At 58.9% G+C, this 26,254-nt stretch overlaps 11 protein-coding genes across 11 annotated transcripts; 5 read left to right on the top strand and 6 right to left on the bottom strand.

Moving 5' to 3' along the window:
- Positions 1-907: 907 nt before the first annotated feature.
- On the bottom strand, positions 908-2,362 carry SPRG_11130 (hypothetical protein; the record flags this gene model as incomplete). The annotated part of the gene is made up of 1 exon (XM_012350275.1): positions 908-2,362. The coding sequence occupies one exon, from the start codon at positions 2,360-2,362 to the stop codon at positions 908-910; it is 1,455 nt and encodes a 484-aa protein (XP_012205665.1).
- Positions 2,363-4,059: 1,697 nt separating this feature from the next.
- On the top strand, positions 4,060-5,141 carry SPRG_11129 (hypothetical protein; the record flags this gene model as incomplete). Its single annotated transcript, XM_012350274.1, has 3 exons — positions 4,060-4,209; positions 4,270-4,678; positions 4,735-5,141. Exons 1-3 carry the CDS (start codon positions 4,153-4,155, stop codon positions 5,139-5,141), a joined length of 873 nt encoding a protein of 290 aa, XP_012205664.1. The 5' UTR covers positions 4,060-4,152.
- A 75-nt stretch (positions 5,142-5,216) lies between these two features.
- On the bottom strand, positions 5,217-5,995 carry SPRG_11128 (hypothetical protein; the record flags this gene model as incomplete). The annotated part of the gene is made up of 5 exons (XM_012350273.1): positions 5,217-5,258; positions 5,315-5,347; positions 5,404-5,453; positions 5,503-5,661; positions 5,707-5,995. The coding sequence occupies 5 exons, from the start codon at positions 5,993-5,995 to the stop codon at positions 5,217-5,219; spliced, it is 573 nt and encodes a 190-aa protein (XP_012205663.1).
- A 656-nt stretch (positions 5,996-6,651) lies between these two features.
- On the top strand, positions 6,652-7,888 carry SPRG_11127 (hypothetical protein; the record flags this gene model as incomplete). Its single annotated transcript, XM_012350272.1, has 6 exons — positions 6,652-6,758; positions 6,809-6,917; positions 6,968-7,057; positions 7,111-7,223; positions 7,272-7,385; positions 7,435-7,888. 6 exons carry the CDS (start codon positions 6,652-6,654, stop codon positions 7,886-7,888), a joined length of 987 nt encoding a protein of 328 aa, XP_012205662.1.
- Positions 7,889-8,650: 762 nt separating this feature from the next.
- SPRG_11126 (hypothetical protein) lies at positions 8,651-10,998 on the top strand (the record flags this gene model as incomplete). The annotated part of the gene is made up of 4 exons (XM_012350271.1): positions 8,651-8,701; positions 8,748-8,895; positions 8,939-9,116; positions 9,168-10,998. 4 exons carry the CDS (start codon positions 8,651-8,653, stop codon positions 10,996-10,998), a joined length of 2,208 nt encoding a protein of 735 aa, XP_012205661.1.
- Positions 10,999-11,183: 185 nt separating this feature from the next.
- On the bottom strand, positions 11,184-14,400 carry SPRG_11125 (hypothetical protein). The gene is made up of 9 exons (XM_012350270.1): positions 13,419-14,400; positions 13,229-13,372; positions 13,025-13,180; positions 12,325-12,966; positions 12,067-12,279; positions 11,814-12,014; positions 11,667-11,759; positions 11,310-11,611; positions 11,184-11,264 (listed from the first exon to the last, which is right to left on the bottom strand). Exons 1-9 carry the CDS (start codon positions 14,385-14,387, stop codon positions 11,219-11,221), a joined length of 2,766 nt encoding a protein of 921 aa, XP_012205660.1. The 5' UTR covers positions 14,388-14,400; the 3' UTR covers positions 11,184-11,218.
- Positions 14,401-16,002: 1,602 nt separating this feature from the next.
- Positions 16,003-16,902, bottom strand: SPRG_11124 (hypothetical protein; the record flags this gene model as incomplete). Its single annotated transcript, XM_012350269.1, has 4 exons — positions 16,003-16,129; positions 16,380-16,454; positions 16,545-16,645; positions 16,798-16,902. 4 exons carry the CDS (start codon positions 16,900-16,902, stop codon positions 16,003-16,005), a joined length of 408 nt encoding a protein of 135 aa, XP_012205659.1.
- Positions 16,903-17,986: 1,084 nt separating this feature from the next.
- Positions 17,987-19,556, top strand: SPRG_11123 (hypothetical protein; the record flags this gene model as incomplete). The annotated part of the gene is made up of 2 exons (XM_012350268.1): positions 17,987-18,803; positions 18,850-19,556. The coding sequence occupies exons 1-2, from the start codon at positions 18,017-18,019 to the stop codon at positions 19,554-19,556; spliced, it is 1,494 nt and encodes a 497-aa protein (XP_012205658.1). The 5' UTR covers positions 17,987-18,016.
- Positions 19,557-19,843: 287 nt separating this feature from the next.
- Positions 19,844-21,328, top strand: SPRG_11122 (hypothetical protein; the record flags this gene model as incomplete). The annotated part of the gene is made up of 1 exon (XM_012350267.1): positions 19,844-21,328. One exon carries the CDS (start codon positions 19,844-19,846, stop codon positions 21,326-21,328), a length of 1,485 nt encoding a protein of 494 aa, XP_012205657.1.
- Positions 21,329-22,272: 944 nt separating this feature from the next.
- Positions 22,273-23,867, bottom strand: SPRG_11121 (hypothetical protein). Its single transcript, XM_012350266.1, has one exon. The coding sequence runs from the start codon at positions 23,843-23,845 to the stop codon at positions 22,307-22,309; it is 1,539 nt and encodes a 512-aa protein (XP_012205656.1). The 5' UTR covers positions 23,846-23,867; the 3' UTR covers positions 22,273-22,306.
- Positions 23,868-25,206: 1,339 nt separating this feature from the next.
- Positions 25,207-26,229, bottom strand: SPRG_11120 (hypothetical protein; the record flags this gene model as incomplete). Its single annotated transcript, XM_012350265.1, has 2 exons — positions 25,207-25,270; positions 26,042-26,229. 2 exons carry the CDS (start codon positions 26,227-26,229, stop codon positions 25,207-25,209), a joined length of 252 nt encoding a protein of 83 aa, XP_012205655.1.
- Between the last annotated feature and the right edge of the window lie 25 nt (positions 26,230-26,254).

The raw sequence follows: 26,254 nt of genomic DNA, 5'->3' as shown, positions 1-26,254 counted from the left end.
GCACAACCTTCTCTCTGAGTGGAACGGCCAGCTCTTTGTCGACACGGAGAAGAAGAACTTGAACGAAAAGTTCTGGTACAACTTTGACGACAAGTCGATCCAGTCGCAGAGCAGCAACACGACGTGCCTCGACGTGTACCAGGACACCCAGGGCAAGAACCAGGTGCGCCTCTACACGTGCACGGGCGGCTCGGCGCAGAAGTGGGACTTTGAACCCAACTCGCACAGCCTCCGCCACTTGGCCGTGCGCAACCTCTGCCTCGAGTCGGCCCACGCCACGCCCGGCGCTGCCCCGTTCGTCGCCGACTGCACGGGCGGTGTCAGCCAGTGGTTCACCAAGTGCGAGGAAGCGCCGGCTGCCAAGAGCTACGTCAAGCTCACCACCAAGGACAAGAAGGTTTTCTCCGAGTTCTACTCGGGTGTCTATGCCAACTGGGCCTCGGACACGGCTAACGAGCTCTTCACCTACGACTCGGCGGCCAAGACGCTCCAGGCGGCTAGCAACGGTCAGTGCCTCGACGCGTACCGTGACGGCGACAAGTTCGGCTTGCACACGTACGCCTGCGACGCCACCAACGGCAACCAAAAGTGGATCATCGACGCGGCCAACCACAAGATCAAGCATGCGACGCACAACAACTTGTGCTTGGACGTGGACCCGACCAACCCGACGCACGCGGCGCAGGTGTGGGAGTGCCACAACGCCAACACGAACCAGTGGATCGACGCTGTCAAGTACTGAGTCGATACCGATTTTGCGCCGTTGACGCAGCCCCATCAAGAGCGCTTCATAAAAAAGTCAACATGAACTGTATGCAAATACTTGAGTTGGATCTTGGCATTTGTTGTATCCTATTGTGTTGCTCGAGATGCTTGTTTTGTGCGTGCTATCTTTAATAGAGAAAGTCTACGCCGCACTAGAACTCTCAAACACGAGACGGCGACGGCCATCGACGACGACTTCGCGGTACTTGAAGCGACGGGACTTGGCCTCGGCTCGAAACTCATCGCTGTTGTTTCGTGGCAGCACGATAGAGACGCCTGCGCACATCGCAAGGGACATACCAAATAAAATGTAGCTCGTCGTGGACAACCGAACGCCGCTGATGACGAGGTCGACGCCGAGCGAGCTCGTCGTTCGAGGAAGCGCCGCTGCCAGCTCACGAGCACCCACGTCTTGTCCGCACTCGTGAAAGGAAATGCTTTTGGCGCCACGCTCAATCCAGTGAGGTATCGTCGCCGCCATCGCCGCCATCAGCGACGTTGTGGTGCTCGAGCGACAAGAGTGCCACGAGAGCTCGTTGAGTCCGTGTGCGCTCGCCAAGGCAACGCCCAGCACCGACCACGCATAGTCTGTCCACGCCATGTCGGAAAAATGAAGGCGTGGCAGCGTCCGAGGGAACAATGGTCGCAAGCGTGTCGGATCAAAGCAGCAACGCGACAGCTCGAGGTCGTCCAGCGCTGGCAGCGTCGAAAGCACGTCCAAGAGTGCACTGATATCACCGTGATTGCAGTCGAGACGAAGCGAGCGTAGCGGCGTGCTACAAAGGCGCTCCAAAAGCGATCGCAGCGTCGGGATGTCGGACGCATGGACCGAGATGTCGAGCGTTCTCAGTCGAGTGAACAAGGGCGCGACGCCAACGAGCGGCGCAAGAAGCCCGGGTGCATCCAAGGAGAGCGTGAGACGTTCGAGCTCCGTCGTCATTATGAGAATGGCGGCCAGCGCCGCGTAGTCTGCGTCGCGGTCGGATGAGGCGTAGGTCAAATCCAAGTGCGTCGCGTGGCGAGTCGTGAGCCAACGAGCTACCGTCGCCGTCAACTCGGTCACGTTTCTCGTGCAATCGACCAGAAAAGAGCTGACGCGGTGGGCCGGCGTCATGATCGCCTCGAGGATGCAAGCGCCGTCGATCGCGTCCGGCATGTCGACGACCTGAAGCTTGGTGCATTGGCGCAAGATGCTGCAGAGACGCAAAACGTCGGCTGCATCGTCAATGTGGGTGTAGCGAGTGATTTTACTGCTCCAGAATTGAAGCCAGTCGAGTGGGTCAAAACCGGCCGGCCGCGCGGCGAGGAGGTTGTCGGCGGCGACACTAGGAAACGCCGGCATGGCATCGCGCACACGATCGACGGCGTCAAGTGATATTGCATCCAGGCAGAGCTGGGGCCATAAAGCGTCGACGGGCAGCGCCTCTGCGTGCAATAGCTCGTCCAGCGCTATCAACGCCTTGCTCCGCGCGCAGCCGGGAACTGTGTCCAGAAAGACGGACACTTCGTGCGGCGCAGCAATGCACTGGACGATGGCCGATAGAATGTCGTCCGTGTGGAGGGCCACCGACGTCACGAGGTAGTCGCTGGTGGGCATGGTTGCAAGGTAGCAGTTTGGCCATAAATTGTTGCCGCGCGGTTGTCAAGGGCAGTGTTCCGTGCATTTTCTTTGAGGTCGCAACGAGTAAAGTATGTTTCATACGTGCAAGATACCAAGTTAAAGCGTTCCGGATTGGCCAACGACGATTCCAAAGTTATTGGATCTGCTGCCCAAGCAGCCGTCGCCCTGGTGGTCAATGTAGACCGTCTCGAGCGCGACTTCTGTCTTTGTGGAATGTGAGCGACACCACAGACGAATCTCTTGACCGAGACTCCTCCACAATGCACCGAAACGAAGAGAGTTCAGATCTCGTCATGCTAGTTGGTGCCCGAGATAGAAGTGCTCTAGCGAAGCAATTGTATGAATGTGTATGGATTTGTGTACGAGGCCGGCGCACGGTTGCAAACAAACAACTTGCCACACGTTTGACGCCAGGCGAATGCGTCAAAGTTGACCACTTGAAACGTATTGAAAAGCCTATAGCCACCAATCCAATCATGATTCAAACCAAATGAGACCTTTGCAAGCACGTGCGCTCTTGTTTTAACTACCCACATGTATAGTTAGTAGTACTGCGCATCTCGCCCACTTCGTTCGCACGAACCAAGGGACTTGCACAAACTGGCCCGTCTTTGCCGACGTGATTCCCTTGGCTGCATCTTGACTGCTTCGTTTTCGACCGGTTAAGGCCATGGGTTCAGGCGGAGCGTCAAGGTACGCGCATCAAAGCTGCGTCACTCCTGGTACCGTTTGCTTATCAAGAAAGGTGCACGATGTTCAAGTGTCAAGAGTACTGTCAAGATCGCGCCGCCAGTATCCGGATAATGCGCGTATCCGGTTGTGGTGGAGGCCAGTCGGTGCGACGCGACTAGTGCGTTGCCTTCGTGACGAATACCTGGCTGCTGCTATAGGTCTTGAAGGCTGCTACTCGCCCTACAGCTCTGAGCTCTTATCGACTCTACGACGCAATCTGAGATCACGAGGATGTCGTTGGCCGGATCGCGTTTCGATGGGACCACCAGGTGGTGGGTCGATTTTATTACAATCGGCTGCAACCTCTTGGTATGTGTATCCAGAATAAAAGATGCGAATTGTATTTGGGTGCACGTGAGTTTTTCATCCGCTAAGTGCAGTTGGTTGTTGTTCGGAGTCGCCCACGGTCTGCAAGATGCTGCTGCTGCGACCCTGCGCCTGACGACGACCTGCCCATGTAGGCCAGCGATCGAGCTCGACTTAGCATGGGCTGCGCCTTCTCCTACAGCATGTGCTGCTCGCAGCCATTCCCGATGGACGGTACGCGCCGGCAACGACCTGCTAGCATGCGACGCACGTGTCTTGCGTAGACGACGACGTTCTGGCGCACGAGAAGCAGGCGCCGATGCGCCGCAAGACGTTCTTCCGCAGCAACAGCTTCAAGTCGGGCGTGCTCATCAAGCCCGATCGGCTCACAACGCTCGAGGTCACACTGCGCCGCGTCGAGGTCGAAGAGGGCGACAACAACGACAACGACGACGACGACGATGACAATGCAAGTGCGATCGATCCCGAGACGCTCGACATTTGCACCGCGCCCAACGTCTACGTCGGCGGTGGCATTCCCGGCGTCGCCGTCGATGAGTTTACGATCGAGCTGCCCAAGTACACGGGCCAGACGCCCGGCGGCCTCTACGTACGGACGACGACGACGATACCACCTGCTTTCTGCCCGCATATCTCATGCTCTGACATGGTAGTCGGTCTCGAAAGGGCTCTGGTGGGGCTCCCGAACGCGTGCCGGCAACGACTCGATGGGTCGCCGCAAGGAGAACCAAGACTCGTTTGTGATCCACGATCGGTTTGCAGACGTACGACCCTATTTTCTCGTCGTATTTCCGACTCAGATCTGAAAAACTGTCATGGTCTAGTGCGACGCGCTCACGTTTGTGTGCGTCATGGACGGTCATGGCTCGCAAGGCGCGTACGTCAGCCACTTTGTCCGCGACCACTACCCGCAGCACGTGGCCGACGCGTGGCAGCGCAACGTGCCAGCGCTGACGCCGGACACGCTTTTGACGCTCGATGTTGTCGAAGATGTCTTCCTCGAAGCGTCGTGCCGCATGACGACGCAGCTCGAGGAAGAGAGCGGCCTCGACATTAGCGTAAGCGGGTCGACGGCCGTCGCGCTCTTGCTCGTGACGCCGACGCCCGAGATGCCGGACCTGGCGCCGCATGTATTTATTGCCAACGTTGGCGACAGCCGCGCTGTCGCGGGCGTTCTCGACGCAGCAAATAACGAGTATACGACCCACACGCTGTCGGTGGACCACAAACCAGGTATGTCGCTGCCGCTTGAAACATGGATACTTAGACCGTTCTAACCCATGAGCTAGATGTCCCCGCGGAGCTCAGCCGTATTTTGGCCACGAATGGCCGCGTGTTTGAGTGGGGTGTCCCGCGCGTCTGGCTGAAAGATGTCGATATGCCGGGGCTGGCCATGTCCCGGTCGTTTGGCGACTCGGTCGCGACGTCGGTCGGCGTTATCTCGGACCCCGACTGCTCGGAGCTGGATGTGCCGGTGTGTGCGACTCGTGCCCGAGCCTTTGTCGTCGTGGCCTCGGACGGTCTCTGGGAGTTTCTACCCTCGGAGCAGGTCGTCGCGCTCTGTACAAAGTGCCTCCAGGACGGCTACGACCCGCAGACGATGTGTGATATGCTCGTCGCCGAAGCGCTCGAACGCTGGCTCGACGAAGAAGACGTTGTCGACGACATTACCGTCAACGTCCTCGTGTTCCCGTAACACATTTGGTAGTATATTTAGTAGCCTTCTCGTGTCCTATCCTCTGGCAGACGATCGAGAAGCGGCAGAAAGCACTCATGGCAGACGCAGCCGTGCTCGACGCCACAACAGCACTTGCTTGTTGTCGCCGTCATCTTGTCGTCGTCGCCCATCTCAATCTCAATCTCAACGACCGACGCCGTCGCCTCGTCCCAGGATGCGAGGATCTACGACCCGCGTGTCAACGTGACATGGACCGCGGATGCGTGGAAGAAGTACGTACCTGTTGTCGGCGGTCGTCCAAAGTCTCGAGTTCAAGCTCTTCGGTTGTAGCTAAGCACAGCGTCCCATGGTATAATCACCACTCCAACGAGAGTCCCACCTTGGCTCATGCAGTCGTCGCTCATAGGCTGGGGCGACCCGCGCTCCTGGAGGTCCTCAAAATGATCCAGCCACCGACTCGAGCCGTGGACGTAGTCGTAAATGTAGAACCACTGCGCACCGTCGTCCCATAGCAGCACTTGGTGGCTCTCGGGGTACACTACATCCCTCTCAGACGCTGCAAGCGGGCAGCGCAAACGTGTACCAAGGTGCGACGGCGGCGTCCACTGTGTCTTCCCGGACGCGAACGCAAAGTAGTACGTTTGCTGTGCGTTCTCGTCGTAGGCCATGCCCCAGTAGTCGAGGTCGTTGGACGGCGTGTGCTCGTCCTCGGCGGCGTCCCAGAAGCTCTCGCCTTCAAACACATAGGGCTCCTTGCTGGCCTCTTCGGTGGTCGCGTCCGGAAGGACCTGTGGCCGCGTATACTCGACGGGCGTGATTTCGCTGAGCTTGGCCGCACTCTCATCTCGCCACCGCCCGTCGGCGTCGTCCATCGCGCTGCGCTGTATTTATAGCCGTCGTTTCGGCAGTGGCATCGACCCGCGTGCGATCGCCATGGGCATCCCTTGCAACACCATCGTCCAACGCCCTTGCATGCATGGCCTTTCTCTGGACGTGCGTCGGCTTCAACAATCCAGCACTCGGGTATCACTGGCGTGACGTGGCACGCTCGTCGGTGGGTACTTGGTTGTGCCCCGGGGCCTTGCGTCACGGTTCCGCAATGACGTGGCAGGCTCTGGGCCGAATTCGCGTTGCGCAAACCGACCAGAGTGAAGGTCTTTTTTTGAAAAATATTCAAATCAATCCATCTCGCGGCCTGGAACGGGCTGGAAAAAGCAGCAGGCAGAGACGTCGCGGGCTATTAGCAGAGGTGATTCGCGTTGCCATGTTGTCTCCATGTGGCTTCAAGTGTGACCCATTGAATTTTCTTTTATGCACGCCGCAAGACCGCGATCCTTGGTATACAAAGCGCAAGTCGTTTCGGCATGTGCTGAAAACGCTTGTGGTGCACGGCAAGCAGCATACAAAAAGCAAGTTTAAAATAAAAGCGGAATAAAATTACTCGTAAAAAAACGTTGAAGATCCAAGCGAGAGAGAAAAAGAAGGCTCAGTTCCGAACCGAGTAACAGATCCGCCGGAAGGAACGAAGATGGGCCAGCGGCCGTCGACCGAGGAAGCGCGCATGGCCGACCGCGTATCTGGCATGATGCGCACGTACATGGACCTTGGCACACACATTGAAGATGCCAATCGATGGTAGAAGTCGTCGTCTAAGCCATGCTGGGAGAGGCTTAGCGACGATCTAGGGCCACGCTCTGCCCGACGCCCAAGACGTGCCAGCTGCGCTTTCGCCTCGTGCTCAACGAACGCATTGCGCCCGACGTCATGCCCTACGTCTGGAAGGTCAAAGGCAATGTACGTCCGCTGCGCCTGTTGTGAGCATGGCCTGACGGTATGCGCGGCAGGTCATGGTTGAAGCGCGCAAGATTCGCCGCCTTCCAGAGCACGATCCGCCCCGCGATATCAACACATGGGAGGCCCTCGAGTCCATAGAGGTACGAGCCGCCGACAGCATTCGCGGTCGAGGCTCATGCAGCTGTATGTGTAGCACACGATTGGCACGCCGAAGCTGTTGACGATCCAGCAGTTTTACTATGTGCTCTGCTTCTTGTCGGATGTCAACGACTGCGCCGTCCATACGCTGACGATCCCGACCGACACGTACGCATCGCCCGAAGCGAAGGAGGCTCATGCATGCGACGATTGTAGCGAGAAAGAGGCCAAGGACTTTGACGACTTCGAGTGCCAGATCTGCATGGACAAGCAGAAGGAGGTTGTCTTGCCGTGCAGTCACAGTTTTTGTTTGCGGTGTTTTCAGACCTGGTGTGTGGTGCATCGAGGCCTCTTTCTTGTAATTCAATGATGCGGCTAGGAGCACGCAAAACCAAACGTGCCCGATCTGCCGGTCGCGCATCTACTGCGCCGAGGGCGAAGAGCTCTGGCACCTCACCTCGAACGACATTCGCGACATTGCCTCGTACGCCAAGGACCTCATTTCGCGTATTTATGAATTCCTCGACAAGCAAGACGTGAGCCACGTCTCGCACGACAAGCTCATTTCGTCCGCGGCCACGTACAACGCCTGGCGCATCGCGACGCTGGAAACGCGGCTCGACGAGGAGCCGCAAGGCGACGACCACAGCCGGTCGTCGTCGTTCTCGCTGCCGCCGACGACGCCGTCGCTCGACTCGGACTACATTTTTGCCCTTGCCCTCGCAGCGGGCGAAGACCAGGAGCGTGCGCTGGCGGCCTGTGGCCGCGAGCAGGGCTACTTCCCCACCCTCAACATCATGTCCTCGTCGTCGTCGTCCTTGCCAGAGTTTTAGTCGTCCTCGACGTTGTAATATAATAATATCAGAACACCACATCCCACGCCTCAGCGATGGCCTTTGCAGGCTGGCCATGGTCCAGTGGACAGAGCAAGGACGCCGCCTGTCTGGTAGAGCAGAAGCCGGCGAGATGCGGTGGCAAGCAGCGAGCGATGGTCCCCACCTCACTTGCCATGACCGCATCTGAGTGTTATTAGCTACCGTAACCATCTGGTTCTGCGCGTCACGTCCGGTCGGGTCAGCTGGAAACGGACGGTCGAGAAGCGCAGCGCGTGCCATCGGTTTAACGCGAGGCAACAAGGTCGTTGGCTCTTGAAACACGCCCCGCAACAAAACACTCTGCTCGTGTTGACGTTCTATCTGGCGGCTATAGTAGCACGTGGTCTGGAGAGGCAGGCAGGGCTGCAGGATCCTGCGAAAAGTTAGCGGCCAGGATCTACATACATTTCGCTCGCGGGCAAGCGTCCGCCCTTCCTTGAAGCTGCGGACCGTCGGAGGCGTAGCGAATCAGTGCCGCGTTCGACGAGAGCGATCGGCAGTCCGTCTTCGAGGTGCTTCGTTGCCTGACACGGTTTGTGGGAAGATCGCCGTGATCGCGGTGGCCTGGCTAGAATTCGGTCGAATGTTCCGGGGAATCCAGTAAAGGAGCACCTACACGGTGGATTTTGGTGCGCTTCTAGCTGTGTTGGGTGCGTTTTTAATGACAGAGATCTTAGTCGGCTGACTTTGACGATGGGCCGACGCACGCCATGGACCTCGATGAGCGCGCTGCTTCTCGCAGCGCATTTAGCCCATGGCGCCAGCGACCACGTGCGTCTTGGTTATGAGTGAGAAGAGGCGCGAGTTGCCAGCGTAGGTCTGCGACAACGAGCCGCAGCGCAGCCTCCCGTTCTGCGATCCAATGCTGCCACTGAGTGCCCGTGTTGATGACCTGGTGGCGCGCATCCCGCTGCTCGAAATTCCCGGGCTCTTGGGCGACAACTCGACGGGGTCGCCTAGCGCCGGTTTGCAGCGATCCCAGCGTTGCATTCTCTGACGAGGTGCTAGGGCTGCCACCGTACGGCTGGTGGAGCGAAGGTCTGCACGGCGTTGCGCTCTCGCCGGCCGTGCGGTTTACCGCACCCACGACATCGGCCACGAGCTTCCCGATGATCATCAGCGTCGCGTCCTCCTTCAACCGCACGCTGTGGCAGGCGATGGGCAGCGTGATCGCGACCGAGGCCAGGTCCATCTCTTCGTTAATGCCTTCCGCTGATCGGCATCGCTTCGTACATAGATCCTTTCACAGCGTGGGCCATGGCGGCTTGACGTACTGGGCGCCCAACATGAACATCTACCGCGATCCGCGCTGGGGCCGCGGGCAAGAGACGCCGGGCGAAGATCCGTTCGTGACGGCCGCCTACGCCACCGCGTTTGTCCGTGGCATGCAAGGCAACGAGCGCTTCCTCAAGGTCTCCGCGTGCTGCAAGCACTTTAGCGCCTACAGCCAAGAAGTCGACCGGCACTCGCTCAGTGCTACCGTGTCGGCCCAGGACGCGGCCGACACGTACTTGCCCGCGTTTGAAGCGTGCGTGCGGGACGGCGGCGCGAGCTCGGTCATGTGCAGCTACAACGCCGTCAACGGCGTGCCATCGTGCGCCGACAAGCGCCTCCTCACCGAGCTCTTGCGCGAGACTTGGGGCTTCGATGGGTACGTCGTGTCTGACTGCGGCGCCGTCGACGACATCTATACGCACCACAAGTACACCAACTCGACCGCTGCGACGTGCGACGCGACGCTGAGTGCGGGCATGGACCTCAACTGCGGCGACTTTGTACAGACCCATCTGCCCTCGGCGTTGCGCCAAGGGCTCGTGCGTCCTGCGACCGCCACGCGCGCGCTCCAGCAGCTCTTGCGGGTGCAGTTTCGGCTGGGCATGTTTGAGCCGTCGCGCACGCGGCCCTACCAAGACATTACTATTGATGATATTGACACGCCGGCGCATCGGCAGCTCGCGTACGAAGCCGCCGCGCAGAGCCTTGTCTTGCTGCACAACACGAAGCTGCTGCCGCTGGATGTGAACGCCTTTACGCCCACGCACCGACTCGTGCTGCTGGGTCCGCATGTGAACGCGACAATTGCACTGCTCGGCAGCTACGCGGGCATCCCGACCTCGATCGCGAGCCCGCTCGATGGTGTCGAAACCTTCGTGTCGCCGAGATACCTTGATGCTCATGCGGCGTGCGCGGTCGATGGCGGTGACGTCGACGACGAGGCAATGGCACTGGCACGTGCCAATACGACGCGTCAGATTGTGCTCTTTCTGGGCTTGAACCAGTCGCTCGAAGCCGAAGGCATGGATCGAACGCACCTGCGGCTGCCCGACGTCCAGCTCGCGCTCTTCCGCGCAGTGGTTGCCGTCGCGGCGTCTCCCATTGTCGTTGTGCTGCTGACGGGCGGCGCCGTGGACCTCGGCGAAATCAAGCACCACCCGAGAGTCGGCGCGATCTTGTACGCCGGGTACCTCGGCCAAGCCGGCGGCTCTGCGATCGCAGATGTCCTTTTTGGCCAAGTCAATCCGTCCGGACGTCTTTCCCAGACGCTGTACTTCGCCTCCTTTGCCGATCAAGTGACGATGAGCGACATGAACATGCGTCCGACGGCGAGAACGCCGGGGCGCACACACCGCTTTTACAACGGCGACGTGGTCTTCCCGTTCGGTCACGGCCTGTCGTACACGACGTTTCGCTACGACGTCGCTACGGACGATGATGATAATGATGCGACTGTGGTCGTGGCCGGCAACCGCTGGCGCGCGGCGATTCGCATCACGAACGTCGGCGAACTCATTGGCGACGACATTCTCTTGTGCTTTGCGTCGCCGCCAGGCGCGGGCGTTGACGGCAAGCCAAAGCAGTCGCTCGTCGCGTTTGAAAAGGTTGCGTCGCTCGTGCCGGGCGACGAGTACATCTGGCACCTCGACCTCCCGCCGTCGGCATTTGCTGTCGCGACGCAGGATGGCAGCACCGAGATCCTACCCGGCACGTGGACAATCGCTGTCGGCTCGGTGCGCATCGACGTGCAAGTCGTGACGCCCATGCCCGTAGCAGCGACGTCCACGGCCTAGGCTAGCCTCCATGCGTCTCGTGGGGGAGCTCCACCGAACGCAACCAACTTGAATCGATCGGTTTTGTCGCTTTGCCCATGCCGCCTCGTGCTGCTAGTGCGCGTGTCGCAGGTCTTCCTTCCGACTTTGTACCAAGAGGGATGGCGCACCGTGCCGGGCATGCAGCAGCAGAATGCTATGTTTGCAACATTGCACGAGATACGAGGGGTCGTGTTGCGTCTCATGGCTGGGTGGTGTGTAACGAGAGCGAGAGGAGCTCCATCAACCTACTCGAGAGCTGAACCTCTCGTGGATTCCACGGGCTGTTGTACCGTTTGGTTCGAGGAACAATCTCGTCGTCGGTCGTCGCGCCGAGTTCCTCCTTGAGCTGCTTGATGATGTGACAGTACAACCGCACTTGCTGCAGGCCGACGACGTCGTTCTCGCTGCGCCGGTCGACCACGTAATTCTCCGACAGCTTGGGCGGGCGGTCGCTGGCTGTCGGCGTCGACGCGCCGACCTTGTCTTGGAGCGCAGCGAGCGTCGCCGTCACAGACGTACTCGGTGGCAGTTGCAGCGTCGTCTTGAGCTCATCGAGCGCGCTGTTCATCTTGTTGACGAACAAAAACACCTCCTACGCCCACTTCCGTTCGTACATTTCTACAACGAAAGACGAGATCGAGGAGTACGTTGATCTTGGGGAAGACACCTTCCATGGTCTTGACGCCGAAGAGGTGGCGAAAGTGCTGGACCATCTTGTTAACGAGCACGTCTGGACGGTTCTAAAGCACACCAAAGCGTCGAGTCGGTAGCACCAATAATGTCAATATATATACCTCGACGTTGTGGAGGGCGTGGGTATACATCTCCTTGTCTTGCAGAAAATGAGTCTCAAACTCCACGAGCTCGCCAATTGTGGCCAGAGCGCGCCGGTGCACGACCGAGGTGACGTTGGCTTCGGTCGTCTCGGGTGCATCGGGTGTCGTGACGGCCCCAGCGCGCTTTTGTAGCGTCTGCAAAATTGCTTGTCGAAAGCTCTACCATCCTCATCCGTTGCGTCCCATATCGAGTTGAATAAATGATAAGTACCCGCAGCGTTGCGAGCTCTTGGAGCTCGGCTTGCATTTTTTGAAGCGATGGCACAACCGCCTCGAGCGCCACGCCGCCGACGACCGCTGTCACGTCCCGGATGAACCGTTCCATGCGAGGCACGGCCTGGACGACGACGCACAGCTTGCGCAAGCTGGGCACAATCAGCGTCACGTCCGAGAGGTCGAGTTCGCGGCACACTTCCTTGACAATCTACGCGTCATTTAGTTGCAAACTGCAAAAAATGCGTTTAAATACCTCAACTGCAGTCTCTCGCGGTAGCGCATTGAGCCGGTTCAGCGCGAGCTTGGCGTTCAGTCGGTCGCGCTGAATGAGCGCGGCCGTGCCCGTGTGCTTGCGCAGCTCGTCGAGGTCCTTTGCTTCGTCCATTGCGAGCTTGTGGTCGGCGAGCTGTCGCTCGAGTTGATGGATGCGCCGTTGCGCCGCCTTGAACGCTGGAATCGTCGGCCGCGACTCGACTTCGAGGTGCAAGTTGGCGTTCTCGTCCTGGAGCTCTTTGAGCGATGCTTTCGTGTGTCGGAGCTCGGCTTCGATCGTGCCGATTTGGTCTTGGATGCGGCTCTCGCGCTGCCGCAGCATGGACGCCGCGCGCTCTTGCTCCCGCCGCGCGACTTCAAAGCGCTCGAGGAGCACGTGTTCCGGTGCGCCAGCTCCGACGACGGGCGCCTTGTTTTCTTTGGCGCGGACGTCGGCGCAGAGGTCGCGCACTTGGGCTTGCAGCGAGGCGATCTCGTCCGCCATGGACGCTCGCTGCGTCTCGTACATGCGAATGAGCTCGATCGTCTGATGGTCCGACGCGCTATTCTTGCGCGGTTCGCGCTGCGTGAACTTTTGAAACAAGGATTTGTCGCGGGACTTGGCCAGCTCGTCTTTGTCCATCTACACCACATCGAGTATCCAGTATCCAAGGATGGTTTGGATCGTTCGGATCGGATACCTGGCTCTGGATCTTGTGCTGCATGCGATCGATGAGGAGTTCTTTCGCCTTGACGCGGTGTTCGCTGACCTTGACTTGCTGTTCGAGTTTGGCCCGCTGGACTTTCCACGTCCGCGCGTCCTGGTCCGTCTTTGTTTTGAGCGCGTCGCGTTCTCGCTGCGCCACGTCATGAGTATCAAGAATGGAACCAGCATCGATAGGGACCTGCAGCTGCTTGATGTCGGCGTGGGCGACGGCGAGCGACGACGTGAGGTCTGCAATCTTTTTTTCGTGCAAATGGACGTGCGACTCGGTCTTGGACTGTTCTTTGGTGTTGCGCGTTGCGTCCAGCACGAGGTCTTGGATGATCTAAGCACCACAATTCTCGACACCTAAGCTACTCGACTGTATGTACCTGGCCCCGGCGCTCGAGCTGCGAGACAAGGTCGTGCACAACGCTGATGAGCGACGCCTTCTCGGGCACAACGGCGCAGCCCGCCGCGTCGGCCGGAACAAAGTCCACGCGCGGGAGACCGTGCTGCAAGAGCAGCGTTGTCAGCGTCGACCATTCGTCGTCGGGCGTCGACGCGCGTTGCGGCGACGGGCTGCGCGTCGGCGGCGTCACCAAGCGCGTTGGCGATGTCTGCAACGGCGCGAGGGCTGTCCGTAGAGGCGGCGGCGACGTGCGCGGCGGACCTGGCGGCGGTGTCGCAACAAAGACGCTGCCAGGCTCCGAGAGAGGGTCGTCGAGCTCGTCGCGGTGCATGCGCTCCGACCCGGACGACGACGACGACGAGGCTTGAAGGCCCGACCACGAGACTGCGCGGAGCCCGCTCTCGGCCTGGCGCTCGTGGGAGGCGTTCGAGGACGTCGACGCGAGGCTAAGAACGCGGCGCACCGGCACGTCACGCGGAACGGTCGAGCGCGACGACGTCGACGACTGCCGGCGAAGTGGCTCTGCGCTGTGCGGAATCGAAGGACGTGAGGCCGACTCGGACGCGCGGTGGCGCGGCAACTGCGAGTACGGCGGACCGCGCAGCGCCGGTGGTTCGTCTTGGGTCTTGGACTCGAACATGGAGCCTTGCGACGCGCGAATGAGGCTGCCGAAGCGCAGGCTGCTTTCGCTGCTATGCTCGTGCATGGCGCCTGTGGCGTGCGCTGGCGGCGACGTCGTTGAGCTGCTAGAGCGTGGCGGCGCAAAGTCGTCCAGCGAAAGCGGTTCGTCATGCGGGTGGCCGCCGGCGCGCAAGAGGCTCAGGTCGTCGTCGTCGCCGCTTCCGCTGGGCGTGTGGAGGCTGAGGTCCATGCCATTCTCGCGAAGGAAGCGGTCGATGCTGTCGGACGACATTTGCAGCGCGAGACCATCGCTGCTGGCCACGCTCATCCCTGCCGCCGACTTGAATATTCGAATGCCATGGCGCGAATACAATCAGGTCACATCCGAGTTGAAGTGTCCTAAAAAGGATACATCCGAATTTAACGCACGATTCGGCAGCTGCCACAAACGACGCGCAGCCTGCCACGTATACCAGGTCCATATTGCGGTGTGCCATGTACCGCGTTCAAGGCGACGAACGAGGACGGCGACTGCACCTGCAGCACGATGGAGACAGCGATCGACACTCGGTGTCCATCAGCTGGGTGTCCATCAAGCAATGAGGCCAACCATCCGGATACTGCGGCCAATCATCCGCATATTTGAAATGAACATCGCAAACACGTCGTCTCACTTTTGCAGGCGCATGACGCGCGCTCGCTATTATAGCGCTAACGGCCCTGCTGAAGTTCTAGGCGCTGCCGTCCGGTTGTCTACGCGGGCCTGCGCTGTCACTCGGTAGCTGTCTCAATAGCGATGAGATCGACTGCATTGCTGTGGTATCCCTTTGTGTGTATCTCCAGCTTCAGCTTGAGTGAGCGCTGGCCTGGCGACCCAGCCTTTGGCTTCATTGCCAAGTGAGCCGACAAGATGCGAGGCATCACGGCCGCGCTAGCGCACGCTTTAGCGCTCGAGACTTTGGTCCTTTAGAACCTCCGACTGGCTGTCTTTTGCAATCAAGTCGACGGCGAAGGCGATAACATTTCTAGTACATGCACACGGCCATGGGTGAAGCGTGGCGACAGTGTAAGTACGTACATCCAAGATTTTGACGTCGTTGCATGACGTCGAAGACGCCGTCAGTAGTGCCCAAGAAGCCTCGGTGTCGTCTTTCTGGCGTCGTTATTATTGGCGTTCGCCATTTACAACCATAAATAGCCATATTTTGGTGAACACAGGCCCGCCGTGCCGGCGGATCGACCATAATGAAGTTTGGAAATGAAATCGCCCATACTTGCCAGCGTGCTAGACCACATTTTGGGGAGTCCAAAATGCTATGTGACGTCGCCGCGCGAGCTCTGTAGCGAGAGCAAATGACAGCGGCGAACAATATTTTGATATAGTGTGTTTTTCACTATACCGAAATACTGTATCATGGTACAAGGCCTCATCACACAGCGGTATCGCGCGCATTTTGCTTTCCTCGGCCACATGCAACACGCTCTTTAACATGAACCAAAAGAGACGGCGTCCTCGGTTTCCGCGATTTCGACGCATTTCCAACCGAAATTGTATGTCGAATTTCCTGAAAACGGACGCTCGGCAGTTCGAGTTTGGTGTGAGTGCCCAAGCAACGACAGCGACCAACAAGCTGGTCGCACACCGGGTCGAGACCCGTCGCCAACTGTGGCAGCCAGTTTCACGGTCCTTGGAGCTTTGGAACCCCGCGATGTCACGTGAAGTATTTGGGCAATTCTGCCACCACCTCGAAAAATGGAAAATGGATTTGCGCGTCATTGCGCTACGTGCGGCGTCGGAAACAACATGTACGTCATTCAAAAAGTGTGTGAAGAGGTATGCACGGCTGCTACGTGGCGCTGGCGCGTCTGTGGGCTGCTACTCGTCGTTGTGCTGCATGGAGCTCGCACTATTTAAGACGAGGTCGGCCAAGTCTTGTGATTGGCTAGAAGAAATCAAGGCCATTCCAGACCGAGTTCCAAACGAGCCGGATCGACAAGACGTGGTGTGGACGCGCATGAACATCGGGAAGGTCCGGCGCGACGAGCGGCTGCACGAAGAGGCAGAGCGCGCTGCCTTCCGCGAGAAGAGGACCTCGACGGCCGCGTCGAGGCGAGCGTTGGAAGATGCGACGACGTCCATGGCGGTCGTACATGCAACCACTTGCACTTGCGCCGTTGATTGCACCAATGGAATCGTAAAAGAGATTTGCATTCGTATTGAAAACGCTGCGCGGGACTCGTCTTGCCTGGCAGTGCAGGTGGACGACTCGCCAGCTTGCGCTTTCAACCCCATGACGGATGATGCAATCAGAATGTGGACCTCGACGCTGGCGGCACGAATCTCATGTCCGAGCCGCGCGCGCACGTCTGCAGCCACACCATCGAGGGCCCGAGGCTTCCAAGCACGTCATATGAAGCGCGGCTCTCTCAGGGTTGTATTAGTGGTCGTTGTCTCTCGGGGTTGTAATCGTGGCCGGAGCAGGACGCCAGCACCATCTCTGCGTTGAAGGGCACGCGCAGCCCGCCGTCGACCCCGATGCCTTGTTGCGCCACGTCAAAGACGTCCAAAGTTACGTGGACCGCATCCTAGTTCAAATGAAAGACTCTTGGTGCGTCGATGCGTGTCGCCTTGAAGACCACCGGTTGAACATGGCAAGACGCGATCAATACGATTGAAACGATCTCTAGTGTTTTAGCTCAGCATACCCTTCTGGTGCCGGTAGTGCATGAGATGGTACGCCGAAACACGCTGGTGCAGTCTTGTACGTGGTCGCGTAGACCTTGTGGCTCAGCGGGCGGACAAAGAAGAAGCAGTTGGGCTCATACGTCACGTGGAACGTCATTTGGGGCACCCGAGTCAAGGCACCAGTCAGTTGAAAAGAGCATCCTCTAGGATGAAGGGAACGGAACACCACCATTTGCTCACGCGTAGCAGCTCCGCTCTGAATGTCCGAGGTGGGAATCGAGGGCTCGGTGGAGGCACGTTACTGAGCTGCGTGGCGATTCATTAGCATGCAACGTAGTGGCTCCGAGAAGCCCGCCTCCGCCAAGTGACCCAGAATATAGCCTCCTGGGCCAAGCGACCTAGGCGACCCTCTGGGTCACTTGGTGGAGGCGGGCTGCTCGGAGGAGGCACGTTCGCTGCTAGCCATAAATCCATGGGTGTTGAGAGACGTAGAGCGTTACCTCGACGCTGGTGGCGCGAATTTCGATTCCGAGCGGCTCGTGTCGTTGTGGTCCCAGCCCACGATGACGGCGAGATCCCAGTTGGCACCAGTCACGTCAGTAGTACGATGCAAAGCACTTGCGTCGCAGGTCGCGGCGAGGGAGGCGGCGGTGTTCATGGCCTTTCTGTGGCGAATCGGCGATTGAGCTCTCCAACCTGGAGAAGAACGAACGGTCAATGGTCAACGCTTCCTTAAGCTTTGGGCGTTGAGAGTGGCGAATTCAAACCTGGTCGGCTTACTTCTGGTCGAGCCTGCGCGATTCCGACAAGGCACGTGCCTTTAGTCGAAGCAATATGCGGACGAATTCATGTTATCGCTAGCTCCAAACGATCTGCTAGCTGCAGTGGCGGGCATGGCGCCGACGTGACTCTCGATGGCCCTGGACGTCTTAACTTGTGAGTTGGAGTGCCACACCTCTGACGACAAACCTCGAAAGATCAAGTGCCCCACTTCCGTTCTACTAGAGAACGGTCGTGCTGCAAACGACATGGAAGCGATGTCTAATGGAGCACTGACGACAAGGAAATCATCTCCAAATTGCCTTCAATTGCGTGGAGCTTGAACGCAAGCTTTATCTTGCGAGTCGGAACCTTGCGGCTCTCGTGTCGGTTAGGAGTGCACGGCGAAAAACAGTTCATGGACCAATCCAATCCCGTCGTTTGGAATATATTCCACCAATAGCCGCGCGTGGAAAACGCAAGGCCTTGCCACGTGCATTCCATCGTCAGCCATGACGACCCGCCGACGCCCGAACCCGACTGCTGTGCTCGCCGTGCCCGAGCTCGTCGAGCTCATGGCTCGCTACGTCCAGCACATTTGGTCCTTGACCGAGTTCATTGCTTCGCTGCCGCCTTCGGCCGTGACGCCCAGCTTGGCTGCCATTGCGGCGCTGGCCGCGCTACCCGACGTCGTCCGCATCCAGTGGCCCAAGGTCTATGTCCTCTCGCGCCCTGACGACGCGACGCTGCAGCACCTGCTCGAGGCACAAGCGCTCGGCGCGATCGTAGCCATGAAGGACACGAACAGAGACGACCACGACGTCTGGACGCCGCGGGAGCTCCTCCGTCGGCTCCAGCCCGTCGTCAACCACGTCACGGTCGTCACCAACCTGAGTCACATCCAAGCGCTGCAAAGCATGCTTTGCGCATGCCCACGCCTGCACAGCCTCGTCTTGGAGCACTCGCATCACTGGGCCGACATCACCATGTCCATGGTCGCCGGTGTCTTTGCCACGCTCCCGCTCGCGCAGCTGAGAACGCTCGTGCTACGCGGCAAGTTTCCCGCGTCCGCCGCATCGGCCATTGCGGCCATGCTCACGAAAGGCTCGTGCACACGCCTTGGATTTGCCAACGCCGAGTTCGTCGACTTGCCCGCCGCCGACGCCGCCAAGTTGTGCAAGGCGATCGCAGCCTCCACGACGCTGCACGACCTCTGCCTTGAAAAGACAAACGACATTAGCACACGCTTCTTCCAACAAGAGAAGCTGCCCCATCAGCTGCGGCACTTGCGTCTTGACGGTACGGCCTCTCTTTCCTTGGACCAAGCAGACAACGGAGCGTATAGTGTCGACCCCACGCGAACTCTTCTTCCGCGACTGCTCCGATGCCGTCATGACGAGTGTAGCGTCGATGCTGCGCCAAGCGCCGCGCCTCACGCAGCTCGAAGGCCGCTTCGTGACGCAGCTGGCCGAGACGCACGAGGCCTTGGCCCGGCTCGAGACCCTGCGCATCGAGCTCTGTGCGCTGGATACAAAGATGTTGAACCGACTCGTCGCGATCGCGCCGCGGCTCGTGTCGCTGCGGCAGCTTGATCTGCACGAGTTTAGCGTCAGCAAACTCATCGGCGCGTCCCTGGCGACGGCGCTGACGCAGTGCCCGAAGCTGCAATACTTGAGCGCGGTTGCCGACACGATGGAGGCGATGACGTGGCTGGCCACGGCGCTCTCGGGCTGCCCACAGCTGCACGCGATCAAGCTGCACCTGTTGACGCGCTGCTTCGACGACCTCGTCGAGCTCGTGAGAACGCTCCAGGCGGCGTCGCCGGCCTTGCGCTGGATCGTCCTTGAGAAGCAAGCGTGGCCGATCTCGAGCCAGGCGAAGAAGGTCAAGACGCTCGCAGCGATGAATGTGACGCTTCAGTACGTGGAGATGGACATGTGCGGCGAGCGAGAGCGGGATACGTACGCGTACTGGGACGCCAAGGCCGCCGAGCACAAGCGCCTCGTGGTGTTTCTGTACTATTGCCCCAAGTACCGCTTTGTCTTTGATTAATCGTGCTCATACAGCCATGGACGATATGATTCCCGCAGGGTCCGTCTCGTCTTAGGCATCTTATAGTTGAGTTGATGTTTGTAGATGTGTGTACATGCATGATGTTGGACTATCGCAATAGGGAAAGGCACCAAACGAATTCATCTCCGTCGATAGCTAACTCGTTCCTAAAGACAGAGCTACGTCAGCTCCTCCGATAGTTCTTTCTTCTCTTGTCGCTACACAGAGCCTGGGCGCTCGGAGTGCTGGTCTTCATCCGGATACCGAAAGCATAGCTTCCGCAAACAATGAAGCTCGCGATGGCCCACCAACGGCCTCGTCACGTCCAAGCCTCCGTGCTTGATCTTGCTGGCGTGCCCACGGCAATCGTCCAGTACACGCTGGCGCTGCGCGATGTCGTCTCCTTCCTTGAGGCGCTGCCAGCCGCGATGCGCTCGCCAGGCCTGGCGGCGGTCCTCCAGCTCTTGTCGGCGCCGCTCGGTGCCACGCACTGGCCGGAGCTGTGTCTGAACCGCCTCGACGACGACACAATTGATCGCATTGGCGCCATCATCAACGTCGTCAACGCGGTGCGCATCACAGGTCTGTGCTATAGTAGACGCTGGCCGCGCGACCCCAACTTCAACGTGCCGTTCTGTGGGTTTGTCGCCAAGTGGGCCCCCAAAGTGACGACCGTCGACCTCACCGCTTCGTGCCTTTCCAAGCACCGCGACGAGTACTGCCGCGCGCTGGCCCGCTGCACGCCTCTCAAACGCGTCTGCGTCACAATCGACGAGCCCGGATTGCTCGAGGCCGTGATGTCGCCGGCACACTGCGTCTCGGAGCTCGAGCTCGCAGCCCTTCAATTTTGGCACGTTCCCGCAGCTTCCACAATGACCACGGTGCAGCGTTGGCTGGCGTCTGGCCACGCGCGCTCCTTGGCACTCCGTAACTTTGTCGCACCGAATAACTCGGGTCTTGTGCGTGCGCTGGCGTCATCGCCCACACTCTCAAGCCTGTGCATCGACCACTCGCTTGTGTTTTTGATCCGCCTAGTCACCTACATCGCGGAGCAAACGGTCTTCGAGCGCTACACCCCAACCGGGCTTCTTTTTCGTCCAGCGTTGAAGACACTGGTGCTCCGAAGCATGCGTAACGTTGATCTCGGCCAGTACCGGTGCATTCTCGCCATGGTCTCGCAGTCGCTAGTGCTCGAGCACTTGCGCGTTGAGCACATGGATCTCCACGGCGTTGTTGCGAATCGGCCGAGTTTGTCGTCATCGCCGACACTTCGCACGGTCACGTTCAACTGTGTTGTGTTGTCCGAGATGAGTCTCAAAACGACGCTCGCCTGGATCACGCGCTCACGTCATCTCGAGTCGGTCACGTGGCATGACGTGAGGTACTTTGGTGCCCACGCCAGCGCCCCGGCCAAGGCGCTGCGTTGCTGCATCGACGCCGGCGCGCACCGCGTGCGATTCACCAGCTGTGGCATCGGCACCAACGGCGCAGCGGTGCTGGCTGCAATACTGCACGAGACGCGAATCGCTTTCGAGCTCGATCTCTCGGGCAACCCGATTCGTCTCCGAGGCGTGCAAGCGCTGCTCGAGGCACTCGCAATGTGTACGAACGTCGCCGTCAAGCTGCCACTCGAGTGCAAAGGCTTTGTCGAGGACAACAACTGCCTGCATGTGGCCAAAGCGAGAGCCGCTGACGTCACGACCCACGTCATCGGTGACGTTGTCGTCCTCCAGAGCGTCATGTCGGCCACAACAACGCGTGCAGAGTCCTAAGCTCGGAACGTGCGCTCGAATCATGACGAGTGCCCTTTATATATATATAGTGGGAAGATTGCAAAGGGCTTGACGTTGAGCAAAGAAGAGGCGACGAGGAGGTTGACGGACCAATCGCCATGTCATTCGAAAGGCGACCGTAGAACGCCACGTTTTATCTTGAGGTTTGTATTAAAATATGACGACCGAATTTCTACCAATGCCTGGGCGCCAACTCTCCGGATACAGTCCGGATGGCTGCCACGGCCTAGATCATCCGCCAAGCTTGGGTTCTTGCCAGTGGGTTCGTGCTTGGCTTCCAAGAGCCCTGGATGGTTGCCATCACGCGGATAGTATGCTCTAGATGACGTCGTCATCCTACTACGTGACACAGAGCGGTGGGAGATTCGTGCATGCCGCAAGCTCCGTGTGCATGTTGCGTGCGTCCAGCGGTATGTCCTTGAAGTCGAATTTGAAGTCCACCAAGGCTAGAGTCAAGGTGGCAGCCACGTGCGGCGCACAAGTGACGAGCAGGTGGTCTGCGAAAGCAGCAGACGTCGGCTCGACCCAGGGTTCGAGTTGTGCACTATAGAACTTGTAGCCGACTCTAACGTGACTTGAAGTCAGCAAGCAAAACACGGCAGCGCGACGACGCGGTGCAGCCGCGCAACGACGAGGATGCCACCAGCGCTCACAAGCACACTTCGACGGATCTTGATCAATAAATATGTATGTCCTGACACCCACCTGACGCCCATGTTTGTATGTTCCAAGACAGGTGAGGAAACACGCAGCAAGGGTATATAATAGATGCATTTATTATATACCCTTGCACGCAGCGTCCAGCAAAGCCTCCTCGACCCCATCGCCAAGCAACCAAGCGTCAAGAAGATACAATTTGCGACGCTATATCTCATCCATCCCCGCTGCGACCGACGATAGTTGAGCCAGAATCAATTGAAAAATACACATTCGTTTAGTTTACATCCAGGCATCTAATTAGACAACCACCTTGTCGGCTTCGACCTTGTCGGCTTCGGCCATCTTGGCTTCGTGCGCCTCAGCCTTGCGCTCCAAGAAGGCGTGCCACGTGCTGCGACCGCCCTTCTTGAGGTACCAAAAGTAGAAGCCACCGATCGTCGCGACCGCGCCGACGCTGATAAAGATCGCGAGCACAAGGCCGACCGTGCCGGCCTTGTAGAGGTACGTCAGGCCGAGCGCGAGGCCCGGGATGACGAGAAAGAGCAGCACGAGGAAGAGCGCGGCGACGACCGGCCAGCGGGCGCTGTAGTACGCGAGGCGGCGCGCCCAGTCCAGGATCGGCTTGCGCGTGATCGGGATCGGGTAGAAGAGGACAATGCCGAGGATGTTGAACCAAAAGTGCACCAAGGCAATCGCGACCGCATCCGGCGACCCGGTCACCCACGAGGCCAGCAGCGCGGTCACGGTCGTACCGAGGTTGGCGCCAATGACGATCGGGTAGACCTGCTCGAGCGTGACAAGGCCGAGGCCGGCCATCGGCGTCAAAGTCGAGGTGACCACCGTCGACGAGTGCACGCAGAACGTGATGAGCGTGCCGAGGAGGATGTTGACGTAGCCGTTGAAGTTTAGCGCCTTGCGGATCGTCTTCTGCGCCGAGCCGCGGAAGAGCTTCTGGAGCATGTACACGAGCGCGAGGAGCGAGAGCACGAGGAGCGTAAAGCCGATGGCGAGGCAGATGCCACCGATGGCGCCGCCGCTCATGGAGCCGGACTTGTACGAGTCGAGGAACGCGCCGCCCTTGAGGAACACCGCCTTCTCGCACGTGACCTTGCCGAGCGAGACCTTTTCGATCATGGACTTGTCGACACGGATGAGCTTGGACGCGAGCGGGTTGACAACGATGTCGACGGGCGACTCGAAGTACGCGTTGGCCTGGCCACCCGACATGGACGTCGCGAGGAGCTCGAGCGGGTGGAAGAGCAGCTCGAGCGGGAAGAGGATAATGACCGACCAAATGTTGTACATGTCGTGGACGGTCGCGGCCGCCATCGCGCGTTCAAACTGGTCGCGCTTGCCCATTTGCGCGAACGCCACCATGATGCAGGTCACGCACGTGCCGACGTTGGCACCCATGATGATCGGGACGCCCTGGCGCACCGTGAGGCCCTTGGAGCCGACGAGCGCGACGATGATGGACGTGACCGTGCCGGACGAGTGCAGAATGGCGGTCGAGACGATACCAACCATAAGGCCGGCCACCGGGTTGTCGGCGAACGCGAAAGCGCCCTTGGCCTCGCAGCCGAGGAGGAGCGAGAACGACTCGCCGATCCACTTGACGGCAACCATGAAGAAGTAGAGCGAGCTCAAAGCGAGGACGAGGTAGAAGATACCCCAGGCCAGCTGCATGTGCCACGGCAGGTTAGCGAAGGTCGTGTCTTCGTCCTCGAGTTGGATCTCGGCGTCGTCGACACCGTTGAAGGGCGCGTCCGGCGACGGGCTGCACGGCGTCAGTGGCACTTCGGACGACTGGAGGCTGATTTCCTTGGAGGCGGCCATGGTAGTCGGTGATGCTCAGGCGGTAAATGCGAGAATGAGTTGAGGCTGTGTGGACGAGCCAAAGGCCACACATTTCCGCTCCAGCGCTTTCGCCGGCGTGGTAACGTGTAGCATGTGTTGTCGAAGACGAGACATATGGTCTCCAGATTCACGTTGGATTCATTTGGCTCGGGAAGGAATCTGGTTTGGAATCTGGCGGAATCTGGCGCCGGTGGTTGTGGGCATCGTGGGTATGCACGTGCACCCAGAACGCGAGACACAGTGGCCCGTCACTGCCTATGCCACTCCTCGGCGAAGCTTTCCTTTGCAGAGGCCCGCCCTTTTCCTACGGTGTCGAGGCCCCTTTTCCCATGGTGGGCAGAAAATGACTGTACAAACTTTGAACTTGAAGCAAGATCGCCCCAGCACCGACCGCGAACGACTGCAGCGCCAAGGTCGGCAACCATCCAGAACCGCCGCCTCTATATATCAATCATAAAAAAATATTGGAGCGATTTTATCTGCAGCCGGCGCTTCTACAGCTTGGCATAGCGCGACAGCTGGCCATAGTGACGTCGTGTACCTGGGCAAAGCGTATACGACATCCATTACGTCTGTGAATCTAGGCACCAAATGGACCTATCACACTGCCTACACGGTACCGTCGACACGCGATGATCCTTTCCTGTCGAGCAAGTTGCCCTTGACTGTCGCTGTCAGCTGCCACCGACGACGGCTACTACAAGGATGGCTGGTGGAGCCAACGTGCTTTTTCGATGGTCGAACAAGGAAAGGGCTCGTTTGGAAGCTTAAAAGATAGAAACTATGTAGCGCCTGCGTCTGTTTAATCAACTGACACCACGGCGCCGCGGTCGATGCAGAGATTTTATGCAATTAAAAACAAGTTCGACGGTACGTACATGTACTACGCTTAGAATTAGTACATGTATCCTGAGCCGGCCGTCGCGCAACAGGCACCTACAAGCTCATGCAGGAAGAGTTGTTTCATTTGAACACCAGACGTTGGACCGTCTTCGTGGAGGGACGTGCACGGCGTCACCGTCCGAGTGGCGGCGCTGCATGGATCCCAGAGAAGGACGTTGGTTTTTTGCGTGAATGGAGGGAGGTATGCAGTGTAATACAGAGGACGACAAGAAGCGGGTGTGACGTTTGGCCTCGTATGGGGCAAGGCTGCATTGGTTTCACTGTAAAAGGCCGTAGTGGACCCGGTAGGAGGTTGTCCATACCAAGTATTAACGCCACACAAAACGGGCGATGATTTCAGCACGCTCGTTTGCCCGACCGCAGCTCGCACCGTGGGCCCAAGGAGGTCCATAAGTCGTCTTCCATAACGTTGTAAGCTGCACAACAGCGGGTATCCTTCAGGACGCTGCGCGTCGGCTGGGCTGGGCGTTGTTAATGTGGAGCCGAATGTTGCGCTCCTCGCTAAGATTCTGGATCCATCCAAGGAGCTCGGTGGCCATCCCCATCATCTGCGTGCACATCGATTCGTGTCGGACAGTGTCGTCTGCCTCGGCGGCATTAAAACACGGCTCGGTTGCCTCCAGAACGTCGCCTTGTGGATGTCGTCGGCCATGGCGCTGCCCTGTACGCACGCGGCTTGCGTGCTCGTTCAAGCCGCGGTTGATGGTGTCGTATCTCGGCCGTGACTTGCTTGCATGAGTCGTCTGAGCGAATACTGCAATGATCACAGTCTTTACTCAGGCGATCATGCAAGCAAGCGCGCCACGGAGATTACAGTGTCATCGTCGTGGCGCGTTGGCCGTCTCACCTTCATGGCTCGGCGTTGTATACGACACTACTACACTGGCGCCGCTTGGAAGGCATGATGCGGCAGTGCCATCCACACCCATGGTAGCGATCAGCTCGCGGCGACCGACTGCCCCTCGTCTGCACACCCCGGTAACGAACGGGCACGATGAGCTCTTGCACGGAGCCCTTGGCTCGGCCACACGTCTCATAAATAAATGTTAGTAGGTGGAAGCTCTCCTTGCTGCTCTATATGTACGTGTACATACCCTTGGTAGCAATTGAGATCCGTGCCCAGCTCGTTCAGGAGCCCCGCCGTCTCGCGAGCTCGAGTTGACGCTTCTCTACCGTGCGATCGTTGAAGTTCCTCTCGTGTGGAAGTCGTATCGATGACAAGCAAAGTTATGATGGAGAAGATATATATTAAGAGGGAATCGGATGCATCACTGCTCGTCATCGATCGTGCCATGGTTGTAGTCGTACAGACGGAGGTTCGTGCCCTTCTTGCGGTCCTTGTCGAGTGCGATCATGACGGCGCCAAAGGTCACGAGGCCCGCGGCGAGGAAGAGCGCGCGGAGCCAAAACTTGCGGCGCGTGATCGACTCCTCGGCCGCGAGCTTTTCGTTTCTAAACATGCGCTCGCGGCCTGCTGCGCCCAGC

Source organism: Saprolegnia parasitica (genome assembly GCF_000151545.1).
Source record: "Saprolegnia parasitica CBS 223.65 unplaced genomic scaffold supercont2.63, whole genome shotgun sequence".
NCBI lineage: Eukaryota > Oomycota > Saprolegniomycetes > Saprolegniales > Saprolegniaceae > Saprolegnia > Saprolegnia parasitica.
This window is presented reverse-complemented; position numbering and strand designations above follow the sequence as displayed.

Bases quoted from the DNA above. Each gene is read 5' to 3' on its own strand.
- SPRG_11125 (XM_012350270.1), bottom strand. From the start codon at position 14,387: ATGAGCGTGGCCAGCAGCGATGGTCTCGCGCTGCAAATGTCGTCCGAC. The intron at 12,280-12,324 runs GTATTTAAACGC...AATGACGCGTAG, and splicing joins CGCGAGAGACTGCAGTTGAG to ATTGTCAAGGAAGTGTGCCG. The intron at 11,612-11,666 runs GTACTCCTCGAT...AAGTGGGCGTAG, and splicing joins GTGTCTTCCCCAAGATCAAC to GAGGTGTTTTTGTTCGTCAA.
- SPRG_11121 (XM_012350266.1), bottom strand. From the start codon at position 23,845: ATGGCCGCCTCCAAGGAAATCAGCCTCCAGTCGTCCGAAGTGCCACTG.